The sequence below is a fragment of the Muscardinus avellanarius genome, assembly GCF_963383645.1.
Source record: "Muscardinus avellanarius genome assembly, chromosome: 16".
Lineage (NCBI taxonomy): Eukaryota > Metazoa > Chordata > Mammalia > Rodentia > Gliridae > Muscardinus > Muscardinus avellanarius.
The window spans coordinates 14,590,989-14,612,824 of NC_137802.1; the positions used below are offsets into that span (position 1 = coordinate 14,590,989).

At 48.5% G+C, this 21,836-nt stretch overlaps 1 protein-coding gene across 1 annotated transcript in view; it reads left to right on the plus strand.

Moving 5' to 3' along the window:
* The window catches only part of CCDC42 (coiled-coil domain containing 42), a gene marked incomplete at its 5' end in the record, with an annotated part of 24,023 nt that extends 5,333 nt beyond the window's left edge, over positions 1-18,690 (plus strand). The window contains 3 exons of the mRNA XM_080713586.1: positions 8,956-9,177; positions 9,269-9,427; positions 18,506-18,690. Of these exons, the coding sequence (XP_080569712.1) occupies positions 8,956-9,177; positions 9,269-9,427; positions 18,506-18,583 (459 nt within the window). The 3' untranslated portion in view covers positions 18,584-18,690. The remainder of the gene's footprint in view (positions 1-8,955; positions 9,178-9,268; positions 9,428-18,505) is intronic.
* Positions 18,691-21,836: the final 3,146 nt, after the last annotated feature.

The following is a 21,836-nucleotide window of genomic DNA, read 5'->3' on the forward strand; positions in this document are numbered from 1 at the left end:
GGCATGATAGGCTTACAGATATCTCTGCATGGGCTGCATGTTTATGTCTACACATGTGTCTGCTCCTTTGTCTGAAGGGTGTGTGTGTGCGCGCGCACACGCGTGCGTTTGGGGAATGCGGTTTTAGAGCCCCAATGCTAAACTTGTCCCATGGCACACGGCAACATCTATTTCTGTCTCCCCCTCCTCCCAGGTGTCTTTTGTTTATCTGAGTTGGTGAGGAACGGGACAAAAAGTAGAAAAGCCTCCAACCTACCTCCGAGCTCCAGGCCTGATGCCCCTCAGGTGCCCTTCCTTCAGTCCGCCCCCAGGGGAGGCAGCCCCATCACCTTTTGCAGAGGAAGAGATGGAGGCTCAGAGAGGTCGAGGGACCCCCCTTCCCTCAGGGACTCACACCTGCCTCTGCGGGTCCCCTGCAATGCTCTGGGTAGCCGCTATCCTACAGTTCCTGTGGTCAGAGTTCAGGGAACTTCTCAGCCCTCTTCCCTCTGTGCCTCTTTATTATTATTATTATTATTATTATTATTATTATTATTAATTTCGCGTGTTTCTGAGGATGGAACCCAGGGGCATTCTACCTCCAAGTGGCACCCCCAGCCCTATTTTTTATTCTTTATTTTGAAACAGGATCTCACTGAGTTGCTGAGAGCCTCACTAAGTAGCTGAGGCTGGCTTCAAACCTGCGCGATCCTCCTGTCTCAGCCTCCCAAGTGCGGGGATTACAAGCGTGCACCACCACGCCCGGACCTTACACAGTCTTGGTCTCAAATTCTCCTGAGCAATCCCTGGGGCTTCTCATGGATGCCACCAAGTCAGCGACTGTCCCCTCCCCTTCCTCCCTCCCTCCCGGAACCAGTAACTGTACGGAGAGGAGTGTGGATCAATGTCCTGCGAGGGGATTGGGGAGACAGAGCGCACAGCTTTTAAAAGACCCTGCAAAGCCAGGTGTAGTGGTGCACTACTATAATCCCAGTACTTGGGAGGCTGGGGCAGGGAGGGTCGCAGGTTCGAAGCCAGCCTCAGCAACTTAGTGAGGCTCTCAACAACTTAGCGAGACTCTGTTTCCATATAAAAAAAATAAAAATAGAGCTGGATGTGGTGGCGCACGCTTGTAATCCCAGCATTTAGGAGGCTGAGACAGGAGGATCACGGTTCGTGGCCAGCCTCAGCTACTTAGTGAGGCCCTTTGCAACTCAGTGAGACTCTGTTTCTAAAGAAAGAATAATAAAAAAAAAAAAAATAGGGCTGGGGTGGGGTGTAGCTCAGAGGTAGAATGCCTCTGGGTTCCATCCCCAATAGTGCAAAACAAAAAGTATGAAAAATAAAAATAGGCCTGGGGGTATAGCCCAGAGATAGGAGGCCCCTGTGTTCCATTCCCACTGTCACAAAAAGTAAAAAAGCCTGCATATTTTGTATAAAAACACTAACCTAATTTATTTATGCACGAGTCCCAAATCTGTGTTCTTCCTCCCATTCTAAGGTGTTACCTACTATAAGATAAATTGTCTGCAGCCAGGCGTGGTGGCGCACGCTTCTAATCCCAGCATTTGGGAGGCTGAGACTGGAGGATCGCGGTTCGCGGACAGATTCAGCCACTTAGGCCCTCTGCAACTTAGTGAGACCCTGTTTCGAAATAAAGAATACAAAAATAGGGCAGGGGGTGTAGCTCGGAAGTCGAATACCCCTGGGTTCCATCCTTAGACCCCCCCCACACACAAAGAAGATAAATTGTTTGCTTAATGATTGGGGTTTCTTTCTTTCTTTGTATTGGGGATCGAACCCAAGGACGTTCATTATACTTCCGAGCTACACCCCCAGCCCTTTTAATTTTTTATTTTAATGTATTTCTTGTTTGTTTGTGGTACTCTGGATTGAAACCAGGGGAGTTCTACCTCTCAGCTATACCCTCAACCCTATTTTATCTTTGAAACAAGGTCTTGGTGAGTTGTAGACACTGGCCTCAAACTGCGATCCTCCTGTCTCAGCCTCCTAAATACTGGGATCACAGGGATATGCCACCCCCGCCCCCCTGGCTGATTGTGGTTGTGAGGAGGGGATTTGGGGAGTAAGGAGAGACCACATTAAAGCAGCCGGTAAACTCTCTATATTACATCTCCAGTTCAGAGCTGGGAAGTGGCTTAGAACTGGGTCAGCACGTTCTCCTAAGCCCTAGCCTCCTGTACCCAACTCACCCTGACCACAGTTCATACATCTCCTTCTCGGTTGCCCTGCTCCGGTGTGTCCCATGCCTGTGAGTGACAGGGACGCCCACCCTGCCAGAGCTGGGGCTGGGTATTGTCTCCTCCTTAGCTCAGTCCCCAGCCAGCCAGCCATCAGCAGGCCCAGCCTCCTAAGAATTTCTGGAATCCAGTCCCTGCCCCTCCTCCTATTCCTCACCTGCAGTTCAACCCTGAGAGTTCCCGGCCAGCGGGTTCAGCATTCTTAGGCCAGCTTGATAACTCTCTCTCTCTCTCTCTCTCTCTCTCTCTCTCTCTCTCTCTCTCTCTCTCTCTCTCTCTCTCCTGTTCAAAATGCAAGATACTTGAAATACCTGAAGCATACCGGCATACTAGAACATATAGAGAAAACATAACGGTACCCACGCCCTCAGCCCCCAGCCTGTGAAATCTAATTCTTTCCCCCCTGTTTGCCCCTGATTCTTTTCTCTTAAAGAAAACACTACTGGTAACCGAAGCTCCTTATCTGTCCCCCGCAAATCTCACTCCTCCTCCCCTCTCCTCAGGCATAACCGGTATCCTGATTTTTTAATTTCTCATTTTCCTGCCTGTTTTTTTTTTTTTGTAACAGATCACCTTTCCATAAACTATGAGTAGTATTATGCGTATCCTTCTGTTACATGCTTTTTTTTCCCCAATCGTTTTAATATACATTTTCTATTTTTAGTTGACACATAATAGTTATACATATTTATGGGAAACAGCCTGACATTTCAATATGCGTGTATGTGTGTGTATAATTTGTAATGCTCCTGTCAAGATAGTTGACATATCCATCAGTTCAAACATTTATCTTTTCTTTGCTGTGTGTGTCGGTGTGGTACTAGGGATTGAACCCAGGGGCCTTCTACCTCTGAGCTACACCCTCATTCCTATTTTATTTTTTATTTGGAAACAGGGTCTCACTAAGTTGCTAAGGCTGGCTTTGAATCTGTGATCCTCCTGTCTTAGCCTGCCAAGTATTGGGATTACAGTCGGAGCTACCACACCCAGCCTCAGCCTCAGCCCCATAAGAAAGGATCTTCACCACATAAAGAAATTATAAGGTCAGAAGCCGGGCGTGGTGGAACAAATTTGTAATCCCAGTACTTGGGAGGCTGAGACAAGAGGATTGCAGGTTCAAAGTCAGCCTCAGCAAATGAGTGAGGCTCTGTTTCAAAATAAAAAATAAAACAGGGCTGAAGTTTTAACTCAAAGATAGAGGCCAGGCTTGGCAATTTAGTGATATCCTTTCTCAAAAACAATAATAAAGCTGGGCGTGGTGGCGCACCCTTATAATCCCAGTACTTGGGAGGCTGAGACAGGAGGATCTTGCAGGTTCAAAACAAGCCTTAGCAGCTTAATGGAGGCTCTCAGCAACTTAGTGAGATCCTGTTTCCAAAAAATATATAAAAAATAGGTCTGGGAGTGCAGCCTGGAGGCAGAAGACTCCTGGCCCCTGGTTTTCATCCCCAGTACCACACACACAAAGACAGACAGACAGACAGACAGCAGACAGACAGAGAAAGAAAAAAAACAATAAAAAGGGCTGAGAGTATAGCTTGGTGGTAGAGCACTTGCCTGCCATGCTCAGGGCTCTGGGCTTAGTCTCCTGTACTGGGAAGAAAAAAGAGAAAATAAATTATGCTTTCTTCCAACCGCCCTGTACCGATCAATGGTATTTTAAAGAATCTTTTTATCATAGAAAATTTCAAATACATACAAAAGTAGAATAGTCTCTTGAACACCCATTATTCATCCCCTGGCTCCAGCAATTATAATAGTTATGTCCCCCACGCCTTCCCACCTCCACCACTCGAAGCAAATGTCATGGTTTTGCCCATAAGTATTTCTATATGTGTCTCTGAAAGTTCCTTTTAACATAACCACAATACCATCGGCACACCTACCCAGGAAAAACATGATAGTTGCTCTTTAAAATAAAAAACCCATCTAATCAATGTTAAAATTATTGCAATGATGCTTTCGTAAGGTTGGTATGTTTCTTCCATGGTCCAACAAACGTATATGTTTCTCTTTTTTTTTTTTTTTTGCAGTACTGGGGATGGAACCCGGGGGCTTTCTACTTCCAGGCTACACGCCAAGACCTATTTTATTTGTTTTGCTGTTGCTGTTGCTGTTGTTGTTGTTGTTGTTGTTGTTGTTGTTCTTGTTCTTGTTTTGCAGTACTGGAAATGAAACCCAGGGGCATTCTACCTCTGAGCTACATCCCAGCCCTATTTTTTTTATTCTTTATTTTGAAACAGGGTCTCAGTGAGCTGCAAAGGGCCTCACTAAGTAGCTGAGGCTGTCCGCAAATCCGGATCCTCCTGTCTCAGCCTCCCAAATGCTGGAATTAACAAGGGTGCGCCACCATGCCTGGCTTTACCCATTTTATATTTGGAAACAGTGTCTCACTAAGTTGCTGAGAGCCTCTAGCTATGGCTGGCTTCTAACCTACGCGATCCTCCTGTCTCAGCCTCCCAAGTGCGGGGATTACAAGCGTGCGCCACCACGCCCGGCCATATGTTTCTTAAATGTCATAGATTGAGTAAAAAAAAAGCAAGACATAGCTGGGCATGGCAGTGCACACCTGTAATCCCAGTACTTGGGAGGCTGAGACAGGAGGATTGCAAGTTTGTGGACAGTCTCTGCTACTTAGTGAGGCCGTCCACAGCTTAGCGACAGCCTGTTTCAAAACAAAAAATGGGGCTGGGGTGTAGCTCAGAGGTAGAATGCCCCTGAGTTCGATCCCCAGCAACACACACACACACACACACACACACACACACACACACACACGAGGATATGTATGTTTTCACTGATATGCTTAAAAACAGGTGAAATTACTCTTTGTTGATAAAGGTCAGGGTACTAGTTTTCTTCATGGTAGCAGACAGATTCCGACTGAGAGATATAGGCATATTTTAGCATCTCTTCTTTATTTCTTAGCTAGAATAAGGAGAAGGGCTTCATAAAGACAATCTTCCCTTAGTCAACTTCTTAACTACTTGGATCATAAAGAAAAAGCTTGTTAAATGCTTGATTCTTTACCATGTTCAGAGTAATGAAGAGATTTTCCAAAAATCCTCCAAAAATTACCTGTAGCGTTTTTTGGTTTTTTTTTTCCGGGTCTGGAGATGGAACCCAGGGGCACTCTACCTCTGAGCTACACCCTCTACCCTATTTTTTATTCTTTATTTTGAAACCAGGTCTCACTGAGTTGCAGAGGGCCTTACTAAGTAGCTGAGGCTGTCCGCGAACTGTGATCCTCCCATCTCAGCCTCCCGAATGCTGGGAATGCTGGGATTACAAGCGTGCGCCACCACGCCTGGCTTACCTGTAGTGTTTTTAGTATCGTCATGAATTTCATGGGTCTTTAATATAGTTAGCCTGTTTCAGTCCTTTACACTTGTTGTTACTGATGTCTGTAACGATGAAATTGAGTGGGGAGTGGCAAAGGAGGCAAACACCACCAGGTTATTAAAAGCGGCTTTAATCAGCCTAATAAACCCGTGCCTTCGGGTGGGTCTGCCGGCCATGGGGGAAGGAACCGACGAGCCACGCGGTCAACAGAGTTGGCCAGTAGTCCCGGTCGGTCGGCAGAGTCACGCGGTAGAGAGGGAGTCAGGATATTTTATGTGAATGCCGATTCTCTCACTACATCTGAAGTCTCGTGACCTCTGGAGTCTCGAGGCACCTGGATTCGTGTGATATCTCTGCTTCTGGCTTCTGGGGTTCTGCCTCCTGTCCCCCACTGCGGGGTCCCATGGGGGAAGGGAGGAACCCGACCCAGCAATGTCTTTATATTTGTTCTTACTGATGCTTACATTGTTCCCGCTTTGGACAGCAGCAAAAACCTCTTTGGTTGACATCTGAGTCCTTTTGACAACAGAATAAGGTTTCTAGATTCTTTCCTAGTAGCTCTATAACTCTGATTATATTCTGTTTGTTTTCTTGCATTTTACTCTGTGTGTGTGTGTGTGTGTGTGTGTGTGTGTGTGTGTGTGTTCACTGAGGATTGTACCCAGGAGCATTCTACCCCCGAGCTACACCTCCAGTTCTCTTTTTATTATTTTTTGATTTTTTTTAATGATTAAAATTTTTTTATTGGTGCATTCATACATCATAATGGGATAAAAAAAAAACTTTTGTAGACATACATGCACACATTGCCCAGTTAGCCCCTACCCGATCCCCACCCCGTTCCCTCCCCATCCCTCTTTCCCATGCTTGGCTTAGTGGTTGACATCTAGTATTATAGCAATTTATCCAAAATTAACAATGATAATCTCACATAACAGTTTCATTTGTCTGATACCAAGCTTTTGATGACTTAAAGATAATATTTCAATATTTCTTTTTGCTTTCTTTCTTACCAGAGAATATTTTTTTTTAGGTGAAACTATCATACATTTATTTATTTATTTTTCAGAAAAAATATATCCTTATATGGAATATGGTTTTTTTTTTAATTTTTGAAGCAAGGTCTCACTGAGTTGCAGAGGGCCTTGCTAAATTTCTGACACTGTTCCTGAACCTGCCATCCTCCTGTCTCAGCCTCCCAAGGACTGAGATTGCAGGCGCGCACCACTAAACCCAGCTTATTCTGTTGATTTTAACTGCTGCACGCTCTGCACTCTGTGTGGAGCTAACTTTAGAAAATGCAGACATGAAGTTACTTTTTGCTTCTTAAAACCCTTTCTGTGAAGAGGATGTGGTGGCCCACACCTGTAATCTCAGTACTTGAGAAGCTGAGACAGAAGGACTGCTTCAGCGATGTAGCAAGACCCTTAACAACCCAGCAAGGTCCTGTTTCAAAATAAAAATAAGAAGGGCTAGGGGTATAGTTCAGAGATAGAATACCCCTGGATTCAGTTCCCAGTACAATCCAGAAGAAAAAAAAAATTTTTTTCTATAGATAAAGTTTACACTCCTCCCCACAATTGACCGGGCACTTTGGTCATTGTTACTGTTTTTTTGTACTGAGGACCAACTCTAGGGACACTCTATCCCTGGGCTACACCTTCCACCTTTTTATTTTTATTTTATTTTATTTTATTTTTTGGTGGTACTGGGGTTCCTGGAAACCCTTCTACCTCCGGGCTACACTCCCAGACCTATTTTTATACTTTTTTAAAATTCGGAAACAGGGTCTCTTATGCAAGCGTGGCTGGCTTCGAACCTGCGTGATCCTCCTGTCTCCACCTCCCAAGCACAGGGATTACAAACGTGCGCCATCATGCCCGGCTTTAATTTCTAATTTTCAGAAAGGGTCCCACTAAGTTGCCTGAGCTAGGCTTGAACTGGCAATCCTCCTCCCTCAGCCTTCCAAGCAACTGGAATTAACAGACATGCACCACCATGCCCAGCTTTGCTTTTAACTTCTCTAGACCCACCTCTCTCTCTCCATCTGTAACCCAGGGCATTCCCATGAAACTCTCTGGAGCATCCAGAACCGGCTACACACCCCTCCCCACTCATCTTAGCTCCCTCTGACCCCCACTCCCAACCTGCTTTCACCTGGCTGTCTTCTCTTCCATTAAATCTTTACAGGCTTTTCCCATCTCCTCCAATGCCGGACACATAGAGAGGGCATATTTGAGGAAAGGCCAGCAGGGCAGATCCCAGGACACCAATCTGCCGCTGGAGACGTCATGACATGGAGGAAGGGCTCAGGGAGTGCCCCCTGGGGGGCTGGGAAGGCACACTTTGATCAGTGCCTGGGGAGGCACAGGGGCATCGGCATCGCAGAACTGGAGGTCACGGGTTTTGTGTGTTTTGTTGTTGTTCAGCGGGGTGAGGTCAGCAGGTCAGAGCCAAGGTGGCATGGTTCTGGACCACCCTGCCGGAGGCAAGCGGAGCCGGGCAGGCCGCTCTCCTACTTGGCTTGCTCGTCCAGCAGCAAACCTTGAGCCCATACCAGGCAGCACCATGCCGGTGTTACTGCCCCTGGCTCTGTGAAGCTAGCTCCAGCCCAGGCCAGGGAGGGTTTATCACCCTATGCAGCCACCGCTGGGTGACTGGGTGGTAACGGACTGTGCCCCAGAAGCTCAGGGGCCGGCTCTCTTATCTCTTGGTAAGTCCCTGGCACTTGGTGCAGCTCCTGGCTTGTAAGTGGTTGTTGAAGGGGATAATCATTGTCCTCAGAGACTTCTCAAAGTGCCTCCCCACCAGCGTTTCTCAACCATGGTTGTGCCTAGAATCACTGGGGGACCTTTTGCACAATTCAGATGCAGGGTGTGTGTGGGGGGGGGGGACCAATTCAGACCTATTAAGAAAGCAAAGCTAAGCCGGGCGTGGTGGTGCAAGCTTGTAATCACAGTATTTGGGAGGCTGAGACAGGAGGGTCACAGGTTCAAAGCCAGGCTCAGCAACTTAGGCTCTCACCAACCTAGTGAGACCCTGTTTCCAGATAAGAAATAAAATCCGTCTGGAGGTGTAGTTTGGAGATAGAATCCGTCTATGGGGGGGGGGGATCCAAATGTGGATTGAGGGGGACAAAGCTCCCAGGTGATCCTAACAGGCCCTTAAGATTGAGATACCCGCACCCCTTATGCTTCTCCCCAGCACATAGGTCATGGCCCTTTCTGACCCAGAAGCCAAAGGGGGCGGGACCCCAGCATCCCCACAGCTCGTGTGCCCGGGGGCGTCCAGGCGTCCGGCGGGGGGTTGGCAGGTGGGGAGGGCTGCACCTGCCCTGGGGCCCGCAGTGCGGTGACTGGAAGCCCGGCCTCAGTTCGAGGAGATCCACGAGGTGATCGCTCGCTACAAGACGCTGGTGAGCATGCACCGCGACCTCATGCAGTCGGCGCAGGAGGGCCAGGAGAAGATCGAGCGCGCCAAGGCGCGGCTGGCGCGCTACATGGAGGAGAAGGACGACGAGATCCTGCAGCACAACAACGAGCTGGCCCGCCTGCAGATGCGCTTCGACCGGGCCCGCAGCGACGTCATCATCTGGGTGAGGGCGGGGGCGGGGCTCCAGGCCCGGGGTGGGGGGCTCCAGGGGCGCGCGGGGCGCTCAGCCCCCCATCGCCCGCGCCCCTCCCCAGGAGTCCCGCTGGGCGCACATCCAGAACACGGCGGCCAAGAAGACCCTCTTGCTGGGCACCATCAAGATGGCCACGCTGAACCTCTTCCAGATCGTGAGCAGGCAGCTGAAGGAGGCCACCTACGTGTCCCTGGAGGACACTCACAAGCAGCTGGACATGGTAGGGAGGGGGCTACGGGGAGGGGGGTGTCCAAGAGAGAGGCTAGGAGGACCAATGAAGCAGAGGAGCCGCGGCTCCTAACCATTCATTAACAGCGATGGAGCCATGGGGGTGGGGGGCTCGGGCCCCCACCCACAGCCTCGGACTCAGTAGGTCTGAGATGAAAACCCAGGGGTTGCAAATTCAGCAGGTGTGGAGGCTGTACCGGGTGCCACGTTTTTGAGAACCACTGCGTTAGTAATAAGGCCCACCTTTTTTTTTCTTTTTCTTTTTCTTTTTCTTTTTCTTTTTCTTTTCTTTCTTTCTTTTTTTTTTTTTTTTTTTTTTTTTTTTTTTTTTTTCCCAGTACTGGGGATGGAACCCAGGGCATTCTACCTCCAAGCTACACCCCTAGCCCTAGTTTTTATTTTGAAACAGAGTCTCACTGAGTTGCAAAGGGCCTCACTAAGTAGCTGAGGCTGCATGCGAACTGTGGTCCTCCTGTCTCTGCCTCCCAAATATTGGGATTAGAAACGTGTGCCATCAGAGCGGGCTTTTCTTTCTTCCTTTCTTTCTTTCTTTCTTTCTTTCTTTCTTTCTTTCTTTCTTTCTTTCTTTCTTTCTTTCTTTCTGCTGAGGATTGAACTCAGGGCCTGCACTCTACCACCGGGCTACATCCCCAGCCCAGTGAGATCCTGTTTGACCCCAGAGCACATGGCAAGAGCAGGGACCCGCAGCTGAATTAATTAGTTGCACACAACAGTCCTTTGAAATTCTAGTGAGAGCTGGGTACAGTGGTGCACACCTGTAATCCCAGTACTTGGGAGGCTGAGACAGGAGGATGGAAGGCTCGAGGCCAGTCTCAGCAACTTCGTGAGACTCTCAACAACTAATTGAGAATCTATTTCAAAATTTAAAAAAGGAAGCCGGGTGTGGTGGCGCAGAGATTGGATGCCCCTGGTTCAATCCCCAGTACAAATAATAATAATAATAATAATAATAATAATAATAATAAAATCTAGTGATATACTTTGGCTTGCATTTCTCCTTCAAGCCCCACTCCTTATTAAAAAACAAAACAAAACACTGAGTCAGATGTGGTGGCATGTACTTGTAATTCTGATGCTTGAGAGGCTGAGGCTAGAGGATTACAGGTTCAAGGACAGCCTCAGCAAGTAGTTTACAAATAAGAAATAAAATCGGACTGCAGGTGTAGCTAGAAGGTAGAATGCCCAGTACCACCAAAAAAAAAAAAAAAAAAAAAAAAAGGGTAACTGTTAAGTTTAGAGAATTGTTAAGGACATTAGAACCAAGCTGAGATGTTCTTAGAAGCAATGGAAAGAAAATTGAAAGGAAATAGATTTTTTATTGCATAATTCAAAGTTATTAACCAGGCACATTGGTACGTACCTGTCATCCCAGTACTTGGGAGGCCGACACAGGAGGATCACAGGTTCAAGTCCAGCCTCCGCAACGTAGTGAGGCCCTCAGCAACCTAGCAAGACTCTGTTTCAGAACAAAAAATTTAAAAAGGGCTGGGGTTGTAACTCAGAGGTAGAAGTCCCCTGATTTCAATACCCAGAGCTAGAAAAGAATAGTAATAAAAATTTTTTTAAAAGTTATTTAATGCTGTCCATGTCCCTGTGCCACGTAAAATCAAGCCACATCCTGCTGCTCTGGGGGAAACTGCACCAGCAGGTGCATAAGCGGCACTTCTTCTGACATGCAGAAAACCGTCTCTAAATTGTTCCTTTGGCAAGAGGCCTTGGCTCTTCTGTGAAATACCAGAAAGCTCCTGTAGCCTGAGATTTTGCTTATTTTGTTCCGGGCCGTATCCCCCAAACCCCATCCCTAACCCATGTCCACAGCCGTGTCTGGCACGGGGAGATGCTCAAAAAGTATTCGGTGAATAGATTTGAAATACAAGCAGGTGACTGGGAGGAACTGCCCTACTTTAAAGGTGGTGGGGACGACACTTAGGAGATACAAAGGACTTCATCCATTGACAACGAGGAAGAAGGCTTTGTGTCAGCCAAATACTCGACATCCTAGCCGGCGTGGTGGGCACGCTTGTCATCCCCGCGCTTGGGAGTCGGAGACAGGAGGATCGCGCAGGTTCGAAACCAGCCGCGCATGTGCGCTGGCTTAGGAGACCCTGTTTCCAAATAAAATATAAAATAGGTCTGGGAGTGTAGCCCGGAGGTAGAAGGCCCCTGGGTTCCATCCCCAGTACCACCAAAAGAAAAAAAAAATACTCAACATCTTTTTTTTGTGTGTGTGTGTGTGTGTGTGTGTGTGTGTGTGTGTGTGGTACTGGGGATGGAACCCAGGGGCCTTCTACCTCCAGCCCTATTTTTTTTTTTTATAATTTTTGAAACAGGGTCTCACTGAGTTGCAAAGGACCTTACTAAGTAGCTGAGGTCGAACCATGATCCTCCTGTCTCAGCCTCCCAAATGCTGGGATTACAAGCATGTGTCACCACACACAGCTAAATATTCAACATCTTAAGGCATATTAAAGAGTTTCCTTCCTTCCTCTTTTTTTTTTTTTTTTTGATACTGGAGATTGAACCTAGAGGCATTCTACATGTGAGCTACACCCCCAGTTCTCTTTATTTTGAAACACGCTTTCCATAGGTTGCTGAGTCTCCCTACTTGCTGAGGCTGTCTTCTGACCCGGGATCCTCCTGTCTCAGCCGCCCAAGTACTGAGATTACAGGCAATGTGCTATACTACACCTGGCCAACGAAAGCTTCTGGTAGAGTAGAAAAAGCCCCCATACAGACTAGGGTAGGTGCTTTTATGGAGTGAGGGCAGGAAGGTTCAGTCCATAAAGAACCTAATTGAGGAAGCTGGCCATGGTGGCGCACGCTTGTAATCCCCGCGCTTGGGAGGCTGAGACAGGAGGATGGCACAGGTTTGAAGCCAGCCTCAGCTACTTAGTGAGGCTCTCAGCAACTTAGTGAGACTCTGTTTCCAAATAAAGTATAAAATAGGTCTGGGAATATACCCCAGAGGTAGAAAAGCTCCTGGGTTCCACCCGTAGTATCACATACACAAAAAAAAGCACTCTTTCCAAGCATGGTGGCACACGCTTGTAATCCCAGCATTTGGGAGACTGAGACGGGAGGCTCCCGGTTCCCAGACAGCCTCAGCTACTACTTAGTGAGGCGCTTTGCAACTCAGTGAGATCCTGTTTCAAAATAAAGAATAAAAAATAGGGCTGGAGATGTAGCTCAGAGGTAGAATGCCCCTGAGTTCTACCCCCAGTACCGTAATAAAAAAAAACCTAATTGAGGACTAGCATAGACAGATGCTGACTGGGTCATATTGGTGCAGTTTTCAGCCCTTCATTAGCATATTGGGTTATCAGGTGGTATTCTGTATTCTGCAAAATTCCTTTTTTTTTTTTTTTTTTTTTTAGAACTAGGGATTGAACCCATGGGCAGTCTGTGTCTGCCTCCAAGCTACATCTCCAGCCCAACCCAATTTTTTTTTTCTTTTTTTGGTAGTACTGGGGGTGGAACCTAGAGGCTTTCTACCTCCATACTACACTCCCAGACCTATTTTATATTTTATTTGGAAACAGGGTCTCACTAAGCTGCTGAGAGCCTCACTAAGTAGCTGAGGCTGGCTTCGAACCTGTGCGATCCTCCTCCTGTCTCAGCCTCCCAAGCGCTAGGATTATAAGCGTGCAGGTAAAAAATGTTTTACTGCCATTGTGTGGCTTCTTGTCTTTGCATTCCAGTTTTTCTGTCTTTTATCAAGCTGTGGTCAGGTGGCTGTTTTCCCATTAGTTGTTTTATCTTTGGTTATTTCTGCAGAGTTCCTTATTTTTAGATTCTTTTGTTACTGATGGAAAGGGGGTGATAGTCTCATTTGGCTACTTCCTGCTGGCAGGGTGTTATTATAAGGGAGGGGAGGGGAGGGGCTCTTTAGTCTGGACAAGGAAAGCAGCGGCCATTTGTTTCTGGAGATTTGTTCCTGGGAGATTGCGAGGAGAAATCTCCGAAAAAGACTTATAGTACATGGTAAGAACATAAACCCTAAGACAGACATGCCAAGGGGAACCAGGACCCGAAGGAGCCATTGTCGGACAGTGGACAGTAGCCCTTTTTCTGACCTTCTGAGGAGTTCATCAGCCTGTATTTCGAGGCAGGAAGTGCCATCTGTAACCACACATGATTTAATGGCAAAGAAACAGCACTGCTCCCGGCTGTGGGCACAGATGCCCCCATGAGCTGCCGTTAGTAAACCAAGTTCTTGGCAATTTTGGAGGACTTCTGATCGTAGGAAATTCACCTGATCCTGGGGATTGATTAATTGGTCTGATATCTCTTTTAGACTTTCCCCCCACTCTTGGGATAGCTTTCTTACCTCAGAAAGGGAATCTCAGAAAGGGTTCCTACCGCTGCCCCAAGGTCATTAAAGGGGAGATTGAGGGAACCTCGAACCTAGCAGGAATGTCGGTGGTCAAAGAAATAGGCACAGCTTTGCCTGGTGCCACAGAGGATGGCGTAAGAGAGAGAAAGACGCGGGTTCCAGTTCAGTTGGTGGGGAGACAGAGATAACCGAGGATCTACAAGCCCCGATGTTGTGAAATATCCTTAAAATCATATCAGACTGGGAGAGGCTGGCTTAGGTCGGTGTTGGTAAGCAGGGGAAGAGCGGTGTTGTGGGGGAGTTCAGGAATCTCAGGAGCTCGGCAGGTCTTATTAGTGTTGAGAAAGTGCTTACAGGTAGCGGCAGTTTAAGTAGGCAACAAGCCTCAGAGGAATCGATGGGAATTTGGGAATACGTGAGGGTGGAGAAAGGGAGAGTGCCTTAGCCCCGTCAATTTAAGGAGCTGATGTTGTCGGTGTCAGAGAGATCAAACTGGGGGCACCAGACAGCCTAAGGGTGGTGCCTTCGTGTTTCATATTGAAATGGTCTTTAGCGGGCTCCGTGGTTATAGTAAAATCGCAGCTTTCAGGGGGATGTTTCCAATCGGTGGGCCACTTGGAGACGTGGGGGGGGGGTCCTAATATGCAAAGAAGGGCCTGGTAGGCTAAGTGGATGTTAGTTTGGAAGGGACCAGTGATGAATCTGTGGGCGTGTGACCGACCGCAAGCCTCTCTGCAGCCCCCCCACAAAGCCAGAGGCAGAGATGTTAGATCGGTGGGCCTGGGTGAGACCAGGCGGAAGATGTTATTTAGAGTGGATACCAGTTATTCAGTGAACCAATGAGGCGGGAACAGCAAGGTCAGAGATTTGGGATAAATGTAGGCAGATCCGGGAAGGGGGTGATCAATGAATTGGGTTTAGTGAGGAAGGAGGCTGAGAGGTATCATTTAAGTTTGGTGGCAAGGGGGATTGTGGAAGAGTAGAAGCCCTGAAATACAGTCAATCTAGAGAAGGTACCCCACTGTCCAGAAGAAAAGAGATTTGCTTACCAGACACCCTCCCAGTCATCGTGGGCTCTTTGGACTCGCTGGTCACGGGGACACCGGATCAGGATGAAGTCAATCTATGGACACGGCCATGAGTCAAGGCAAAGCCACTGTTGGGGCCTTCTAGGGCGGACAAGAAAGACTTGAACATGGGCATGGGGGTGCCCCACTTGGGGGCAATCTCATTTCCAATGTCCCCATTGACCACACAGTGGACGGGCCTGGGAGGATGGGCACAGACTGGGGCAAGCCCTGGCCCAGTGGCCCTTGCTCCCACATGGGAATCAGGCACCAGGACGTTGGGAGGCGGCTTGGCCTCTGGATCCCTGTCCCTGGTGGGAGATGGGGCACTCAAAGCCGAAGCCAGCATTTGACATTTTAGACAGAGATGTTTCTCCTTTTGGGGTGCCGTTCATCCTCTCTACCGTGAAAGATCTTGAAGGTGGCATTGAGAAGTTACTCTCGGGGAGTTAAGGGCCCTTCTCAAATCTTTTTTTTAACCTTTATTTTTGTGTGTGTATGACACTGGGGTTGGACTCAGGGTATTCTACCTCTGAGCTACACCCCCGGCCCTATTTTTTATTCTTTATTTTGAAACAGGGACTAAGTTGCGGAGGGCCTCAGTAAGTAACTGAGGCTGGCCGCAAACTTGCAATCCTCCTGTCTCGGCCTCCTAAGTATCAGGATCACAAGCATGCGCCACCACACCCAGATTTTTTTTTAACCTTTTTTTTATATATCTATAGCTGATTGGGCAATGGAATGATGATGTAGGGAATGGTGACCCTCTTCCAGCTCGGAGTAAAGCTGGTATATTGGACCAAAACTTCAGTTAAGTGAGAGAGGACAAGGGCCGGGCTTTCTTCTGGTAACTGGGTAATCAACAGACTTATGGACATTTTTCCCAGTGCCAGCTAGAGGACAGCTATTCCTATGATCTTGTCTGGCTGGCTCTGCCGCTTCTTTGGCAGTCCCAGTTGGGCCCAGTGCTGGGCAACTGGGTGGAGGTCGGAATTTTGTCTGCACGGCTCATCAGTGTGTGTCTCTGTTACACACCAACTTAAATCGTTCTCATCAGCTGTTGCCGTAGAAGTTAGGACAATACAGAGGCCTCCCCAGGTGAGATTAAAGGACCGGGTGACCCAGAGAAACTCGTTAGGAGTGTCTAAGGCATTTCAGGAAAGGATCCCAGCCGCTGCTCAGTCTGGGTAAGGTTGGAAACTTAGACCTGGACAATGTCCTGGGTCCCCGCCACTTTGCAGAGAGGGAGAGTGGGTTGGGCAGTGTCGGATCGTGTGTGGGGGAGAGGAAAAGGCAGAAGGTGGGGGACTGGAGTCTGGCTGAGATGGAGGGGGAGGGGAATTAGGCAGAGGATTAGGCAGGGAGGAGGGTGGTAAGGGGGATTCCTCAGCAGGGTCAGAAGGAGAGGTGTTCCTCTGATAGAGGAAGCTGGGGGCAGGGGTCCTGAAGGAGAAGGGCTTGATGGGGTGTGACGGACCCACAAAGGGAGGCCTTTCCTTTTAGGGAGAAGGCTTGGGCATAAGGGCTCCCCCCCCCCCCCCGATTTGTCACTTCTCTGGAGGAAGTGGTCTTAAGTCCTAAAGATTTTGGGAATTGGAAGTGCTATATTCAGGCCAATGGCTGCCGTTTTCAAGGCTATATGGGGTCCAGGCAGTATTATAGAAGAAAATCCTTTATGAATATCTCCTCGAAGGCCAGAGCTTGGAGGTTAGAGAAGAGACATGCACGCGGAGAATCAGGGCAATTTGGAGGTCTGAGCGCTCACAGCGCGAAGTCAAGGGACAGCCCGACCCACCAGCGGGGCATCCCCCACAAGGGACAGGTCAAAATGGCCAAGGTCAAAATGACCACCAGAACAAGAGACGATGACAGAGAGGCATCCCTCCAACATCTTCCCCGTCAGGGCCACCTTTCCCTAAGATTTTGGCAATGAAAGACGCTCTTCCCTGGCCAGAGGGAAAGAATCAGGCCGCGGAGGGTGGGGGGAGACTTATCACAGCGGGAGTCTCAGGTGACAAATTCATGACAGGTGATGGATGCAGAGAGATACAGCCAAAGGTCGAGCCACATGCAGGGATGGGAGGTGGGGGTAAGGGGTGAGACACACGAATTGGGCCGTCGGGAGTGGGGACCAAGAACTGGGTGGCTTTGAAAACTCACAGGAGAGCGGCCCCTCGCAATTCCAGCCGAGGTGGCCCCAACTCCGCAGGACTTGGGATACGAACTGCTATTGAGTCCAGGAACCTCTGGGGTCGAAAGGTGATGTCCTTGGTCCAGCTGCTGATCCGGGTTTCGGCACCAAATGGTGGGACACGGCACGCGGCTCAATAGCGCAGAGAAAGCTTTTTGGTTTTTGTGGTACTGGGGATGGAACCCAGGGGCATTCTACCTCCGAGCCGCACCCCCAGCCCTGATTTTTATTCTTTATTTTGAAACCGGGTCTCACCGAGTTGCCGAGGGCCTCACTAAATAGCCGAGGCTGTCCTCGAACCGCGATCCTCCTGTCTCAGCCTCCCGAATGCTGAGATTACAAGCGTGCGCTAACAAAAGAGAAAGTTGTTAATAACAGCCTGCGAGGACTCTCCCTAGCAGAGCAGAAAGACCCCACAGTCTAGAGCAGGTGCGTTTATGGCGTGGGGACAAGGAGAGGCCGGTCCACAGAGGATCTCTCTGAGAACGAGCATAGACAGTTGCCTTTGGGTCAGACTGGTGCAGTTTTCAGTCCTTCATGACCGCGTCAGGCCATCAGGTGATAATCTGCGGTTTGGATCATTCAGTAAAAAAATTTTTACTGCCGTCCTGCGGCTTCCTATTTTTGCGTCCCCATTTTTGTTTTGATCGGGCAGTGGGCTGGCCGTTGTTTCTCTGTTTGCCGATTTTGTCTTTAGTTATTTGTGCAGAGTTCTTTCACAGGATCTCACTAAGTTCAAGCCTGGCCTCTAACCTGTGATCCTCCTGTCTCAGCCTCCCAAGTACTAGGATTATACATGGCTGCCTGCCTCTAATAGATCCCAGCTCCATTCGTACATACAGCTTTTTTTTTTTTTTTTTTTTTTTTTTTTTTGGTACTGGGGATAGAACCCAGGGACATTCTACTTCCGAGCTATATATACCCCAGCCCTATTTTTTTATTCCTTATTTTGAAACAAGGTCTCACTGAGTTGCAAAAGCCCTCATTGAGGATGTCCATGAACCTCCATCCTCCTGTCTCAGCCTCCCACATGCTGGGATTACAAGCAGACACCACCACACCCTACTCCTACATAAAGCAGGCTTTTTTGTGTGTGTGTGGTACTAGGGTTCCTGGAAGCCCTTCGACCTCTGGGCTACACTCCCAGACCTATTTTATATTTTTTTATTTGGAAACAGGGTCTCTTAAGCCAGCGAGGCTGGCTCCAAACCAGCGCAATCCTCCTGTCTCCGCCTCCCAAGCGCGGGGATGACAAGCATGCGCCACCACACCCGGCGCCTACAGCAGGCTTTTAACCTGCTAAGTTTCACCTAGAAAAAATTGCCCAATGAAGCAACATTGCTGCCTCCGGAAGTGTGTCTCGGGAAAACAACAAGCTCCTCCCTAGGAGCTGCTCCGTCCTGGGATGAGGACGTCTCTGGCTAGGAAGGGTGAACACCGGTCTCCTTGACTTGTCAGATCCAGCAGTTTATCCAGGACCAGTCTGACATCTGGGCAGAGGTGAAGAAGAAGGATCAGCCACAAATCCGGGTATAAGGCAGCATGATCCAGAGCCTTCCGACACAGAAGCCACGAGAGGAGAGTTCCTGGTGAACTTGTAGTCCGTCCAGCCCAGCCCAGCCCAGCCCAGCCCAGCCGAGGTCCCCGAAGCTTTCTGCTGGCATACACCTTGCCGTTTCCATAGGGACTGAGTCCATCCCCAGCCCTGAAGGCATTAAAGTTCAAAGAAATTTATTTTCAAATTCTCTCTCTCTCTTTTTTTTTTTTTTTTTTTTTTTTGCAGGTCTGGGGATGGAACCCAGAGGCATTCAACCTCCAAGCTACGCCCCCTGCCCTATTTTTATTCTTTATTTTGAAACAGGGTCTCACTGAATTGCAGAGGGCCTCACTAAGTAGCCGAGGCTGTCCGTGAACCATGATCGTCTTGTCTCAGCCTCCGGAATGCTGGGATTAACCACACCTGGCGCTTTTTTTTTTTTTCCTTTCAGTTTTTTTTTTTTCCTTTCAGTTCATTCATGTAGTCAATTGAGGGCTCACTCTCAAGGCCGTCCTATTAGAGTGACAGGGAGTTGGAAAACTCATCGTAGGTCTGGTGGTCTTGGCTTTGCCCAGAATTCAGCAGTAAGAGATCAGGTGGAGCCCGGCGTGGTGGCACACAACTGTAATCACAGGATTTGGGAGGCTGAGAAGGAGGGTCACAAAGTTAGGGCAAGCCTCAGCAACTTAGCAAGGTCCCTCAGCAAGTTAGAGACCCTGTTTCTAAATATAAAATATAAGCCGGGTGTGGTGGCGCACGCTTGTAATCCCCACGCTTGGGAGGCTGAGACAGGAGGATCGCGCAGGTTCAAAGCCAGCCTCAAGTACTTAGTGAGGCTCTCAGCAACTTAGTGAGACCTTGTTTCCAAATAAATTATAAAATAGGTCTGGGAGTGTAGCTCAGAGGTAGAGTGCCCCTGGGTTCAAGCCCCATTACTGCAAAACAAATAAATAATATAGGGCTGAAGGTAAAGCTTGGGGGTAGAATGCCTCTGAATTCAAACTCGAGTATGGAAGGGAAGGAAGGAGAGAAGGATGGAGAGAGGGAGGGTTCAGGTGGGCAGTGGACCAGAAGGGTGAGGACCGGGACCGTGTGTGTGTGTGTGTGTGTGTGTGTGTGTGTGTGTGTGTCTGTGTGTCTGTGTGTGTATGTGTGTGTATGTGTGTGTGTCTGTGTGTGTGTGTCTGTGTGTGTGTGTGTCTGTGTGTGTGTGTCTGTGTGTGTGTGGTACTAGGAGTTGAACCCAGGCAGGGGCATTCCATTTCTGAGCTACAAATCCATCCAGCCCTTATTTTTCATTTTGAAACAGTGTTTCTGAGGGTCTCTAAGTTGCTGAGGCTGACCTCCAACCTGCAATCCTCCTGTCTCAGGTTCCCAAATACTGGGATTACAGACATGTGCCACCAGTTTATATATAAAAAAAAAATTAAGTTAGTATTTAAAATGCTTGGAATGAGAACTGTGTCTAATTTCAGAGTTTTTCAGATTTTGTAATGCTGTCAGAATAAATAATGAGATGTCTTGGGGAACAGATCCAAGTCTAAACATGAAATCCATCTATGTTTCATATACAATTTGTATACATAGCCTGAATATAATTTTATGCAATATTTCAAATAGTTTTGTGTAACCCGTCCCGTGAGGTCAGATGTGGAATTTCCCACTTGTGGATTCCTGTCAATGCTCAACAAGTTTCAGATTTGGGAGTATTTTAGGTTTCATAGTTTCAAATTAGGGTCATTCAATCTGTATATAGGCAGAGCTATAGATATTATAGGTATAGCCGGGTGTGGTGGCACACGCTTGTAATCCCAGCATTTGAGAGGCAGAGACAGGAGAATTGCAAGTTCGAGGCCAGCCTCAGCAATTTATTGAGACCTCAGCAACTTAGTGAGACCCTGTTTCCAAATAAAAACTAAAACAGGGCTAGGGATATAGCTCAGAGGTAGAACGCCCTGGCTTCAACCCCCAGTGCCACAAAAAAATTAAATAAAATCTTTCAAAAGTTCAAGTTGGGCATGGCGGTCGGTGCATGCCTGTAATACCAGTACTTGGGAGGCTGAGTCCAGAGGGTCATAGCTTCTAGGACAGCCTCACAATTTAGTGAGGCTTGTGTCAATAAACAATAAACAGATAAACAATAAAATAGGGCTGGGGGTGTAGTTAGGAGGCAGAGCGCTCCTGGGTTTCCCCAGGAGTTGAGGCCCTCCAAAAACAGGGTTGCTGGGGGGAGGATGGGCCTCTAAAAGAGCTTCCTGACCATTAGCCCCAGTCTGGGTCCAATGGACAGGAGACTGAGGCACAGACAGTGCTTTCATCTCCCCAACATGCACGCCACCCCCAAACCTTCTGTTGTCTCTGCGAGGTGGTGCTTGAAAAGCCCAGCCTGTTAGGTCTGAACACACCTCCCTTCCTCTCGGCTCCTTTTGCAGGCTCCAAGGGCTGGAAGCCTGGTGTTTCCTGCTTCACCAAAGTGTGAATCGGGAAGGGGCACACCTGGCATTCTGGCGCTCACACACCAGTGCACCCGAACACAGGCATGTATCCTCCAGCCACACACACATGTCCCCCCACCCCCGAGCAGCTGTACACATTCTGATCGTGTTGCTTTTTTTTTTTTTTTTTTAATTCTCCCAGATTGAAAAAGAAGCCCAGCCCCAGGGCAGAAGCAATTCTGTGGGACTAGGCAGATTTCTTGAAGCCTCAAATTCACAAATTCCTTCCTCAGCCTACAGAAAGGGGCGGGGGAGCAACGCCAGGATGCCCAGGGATTCTCGGGGACCCAGTGAGAGGGCTTCCCACGGAGAATTAGGGGGCCGGGTGGGCAGTGGTCACAGGACCCCAGCCCCTTCTCGGTCTCTCGGCATAACTCTCCTGGGCCCTGCACCCACACAGAGAAGCCCCAGGCTGCCCAGTGAAGAGATCCAGAGCTCTGGATGCGGGAGACGGCGTTCCAAGAACAAGATGAGGTTAAGCGCCCAATTGGAGTTTTCCCAGCAAGAAAAGACATTAGCTCATGGGAGCTGAAACATCTGATTGGTTCCAGAAACGGAATGGTTCTCATCAGCAGAGGCAGGAAGTGGTGGGGACCTGGGTGTTTTATAGATAAAGAGAGAGCGGAGACAGGAAGCCCATTAGGGGCTCCCTCTCAGCTCCAGGGAACCCCCGTTTCCCATTAGAACTGTGTGCTTTTTCTCAAGAGAAAGGAAGGACAGAAGAAAGAAAAGAAAGGAAGGGTGTGTAAGAGCCAAG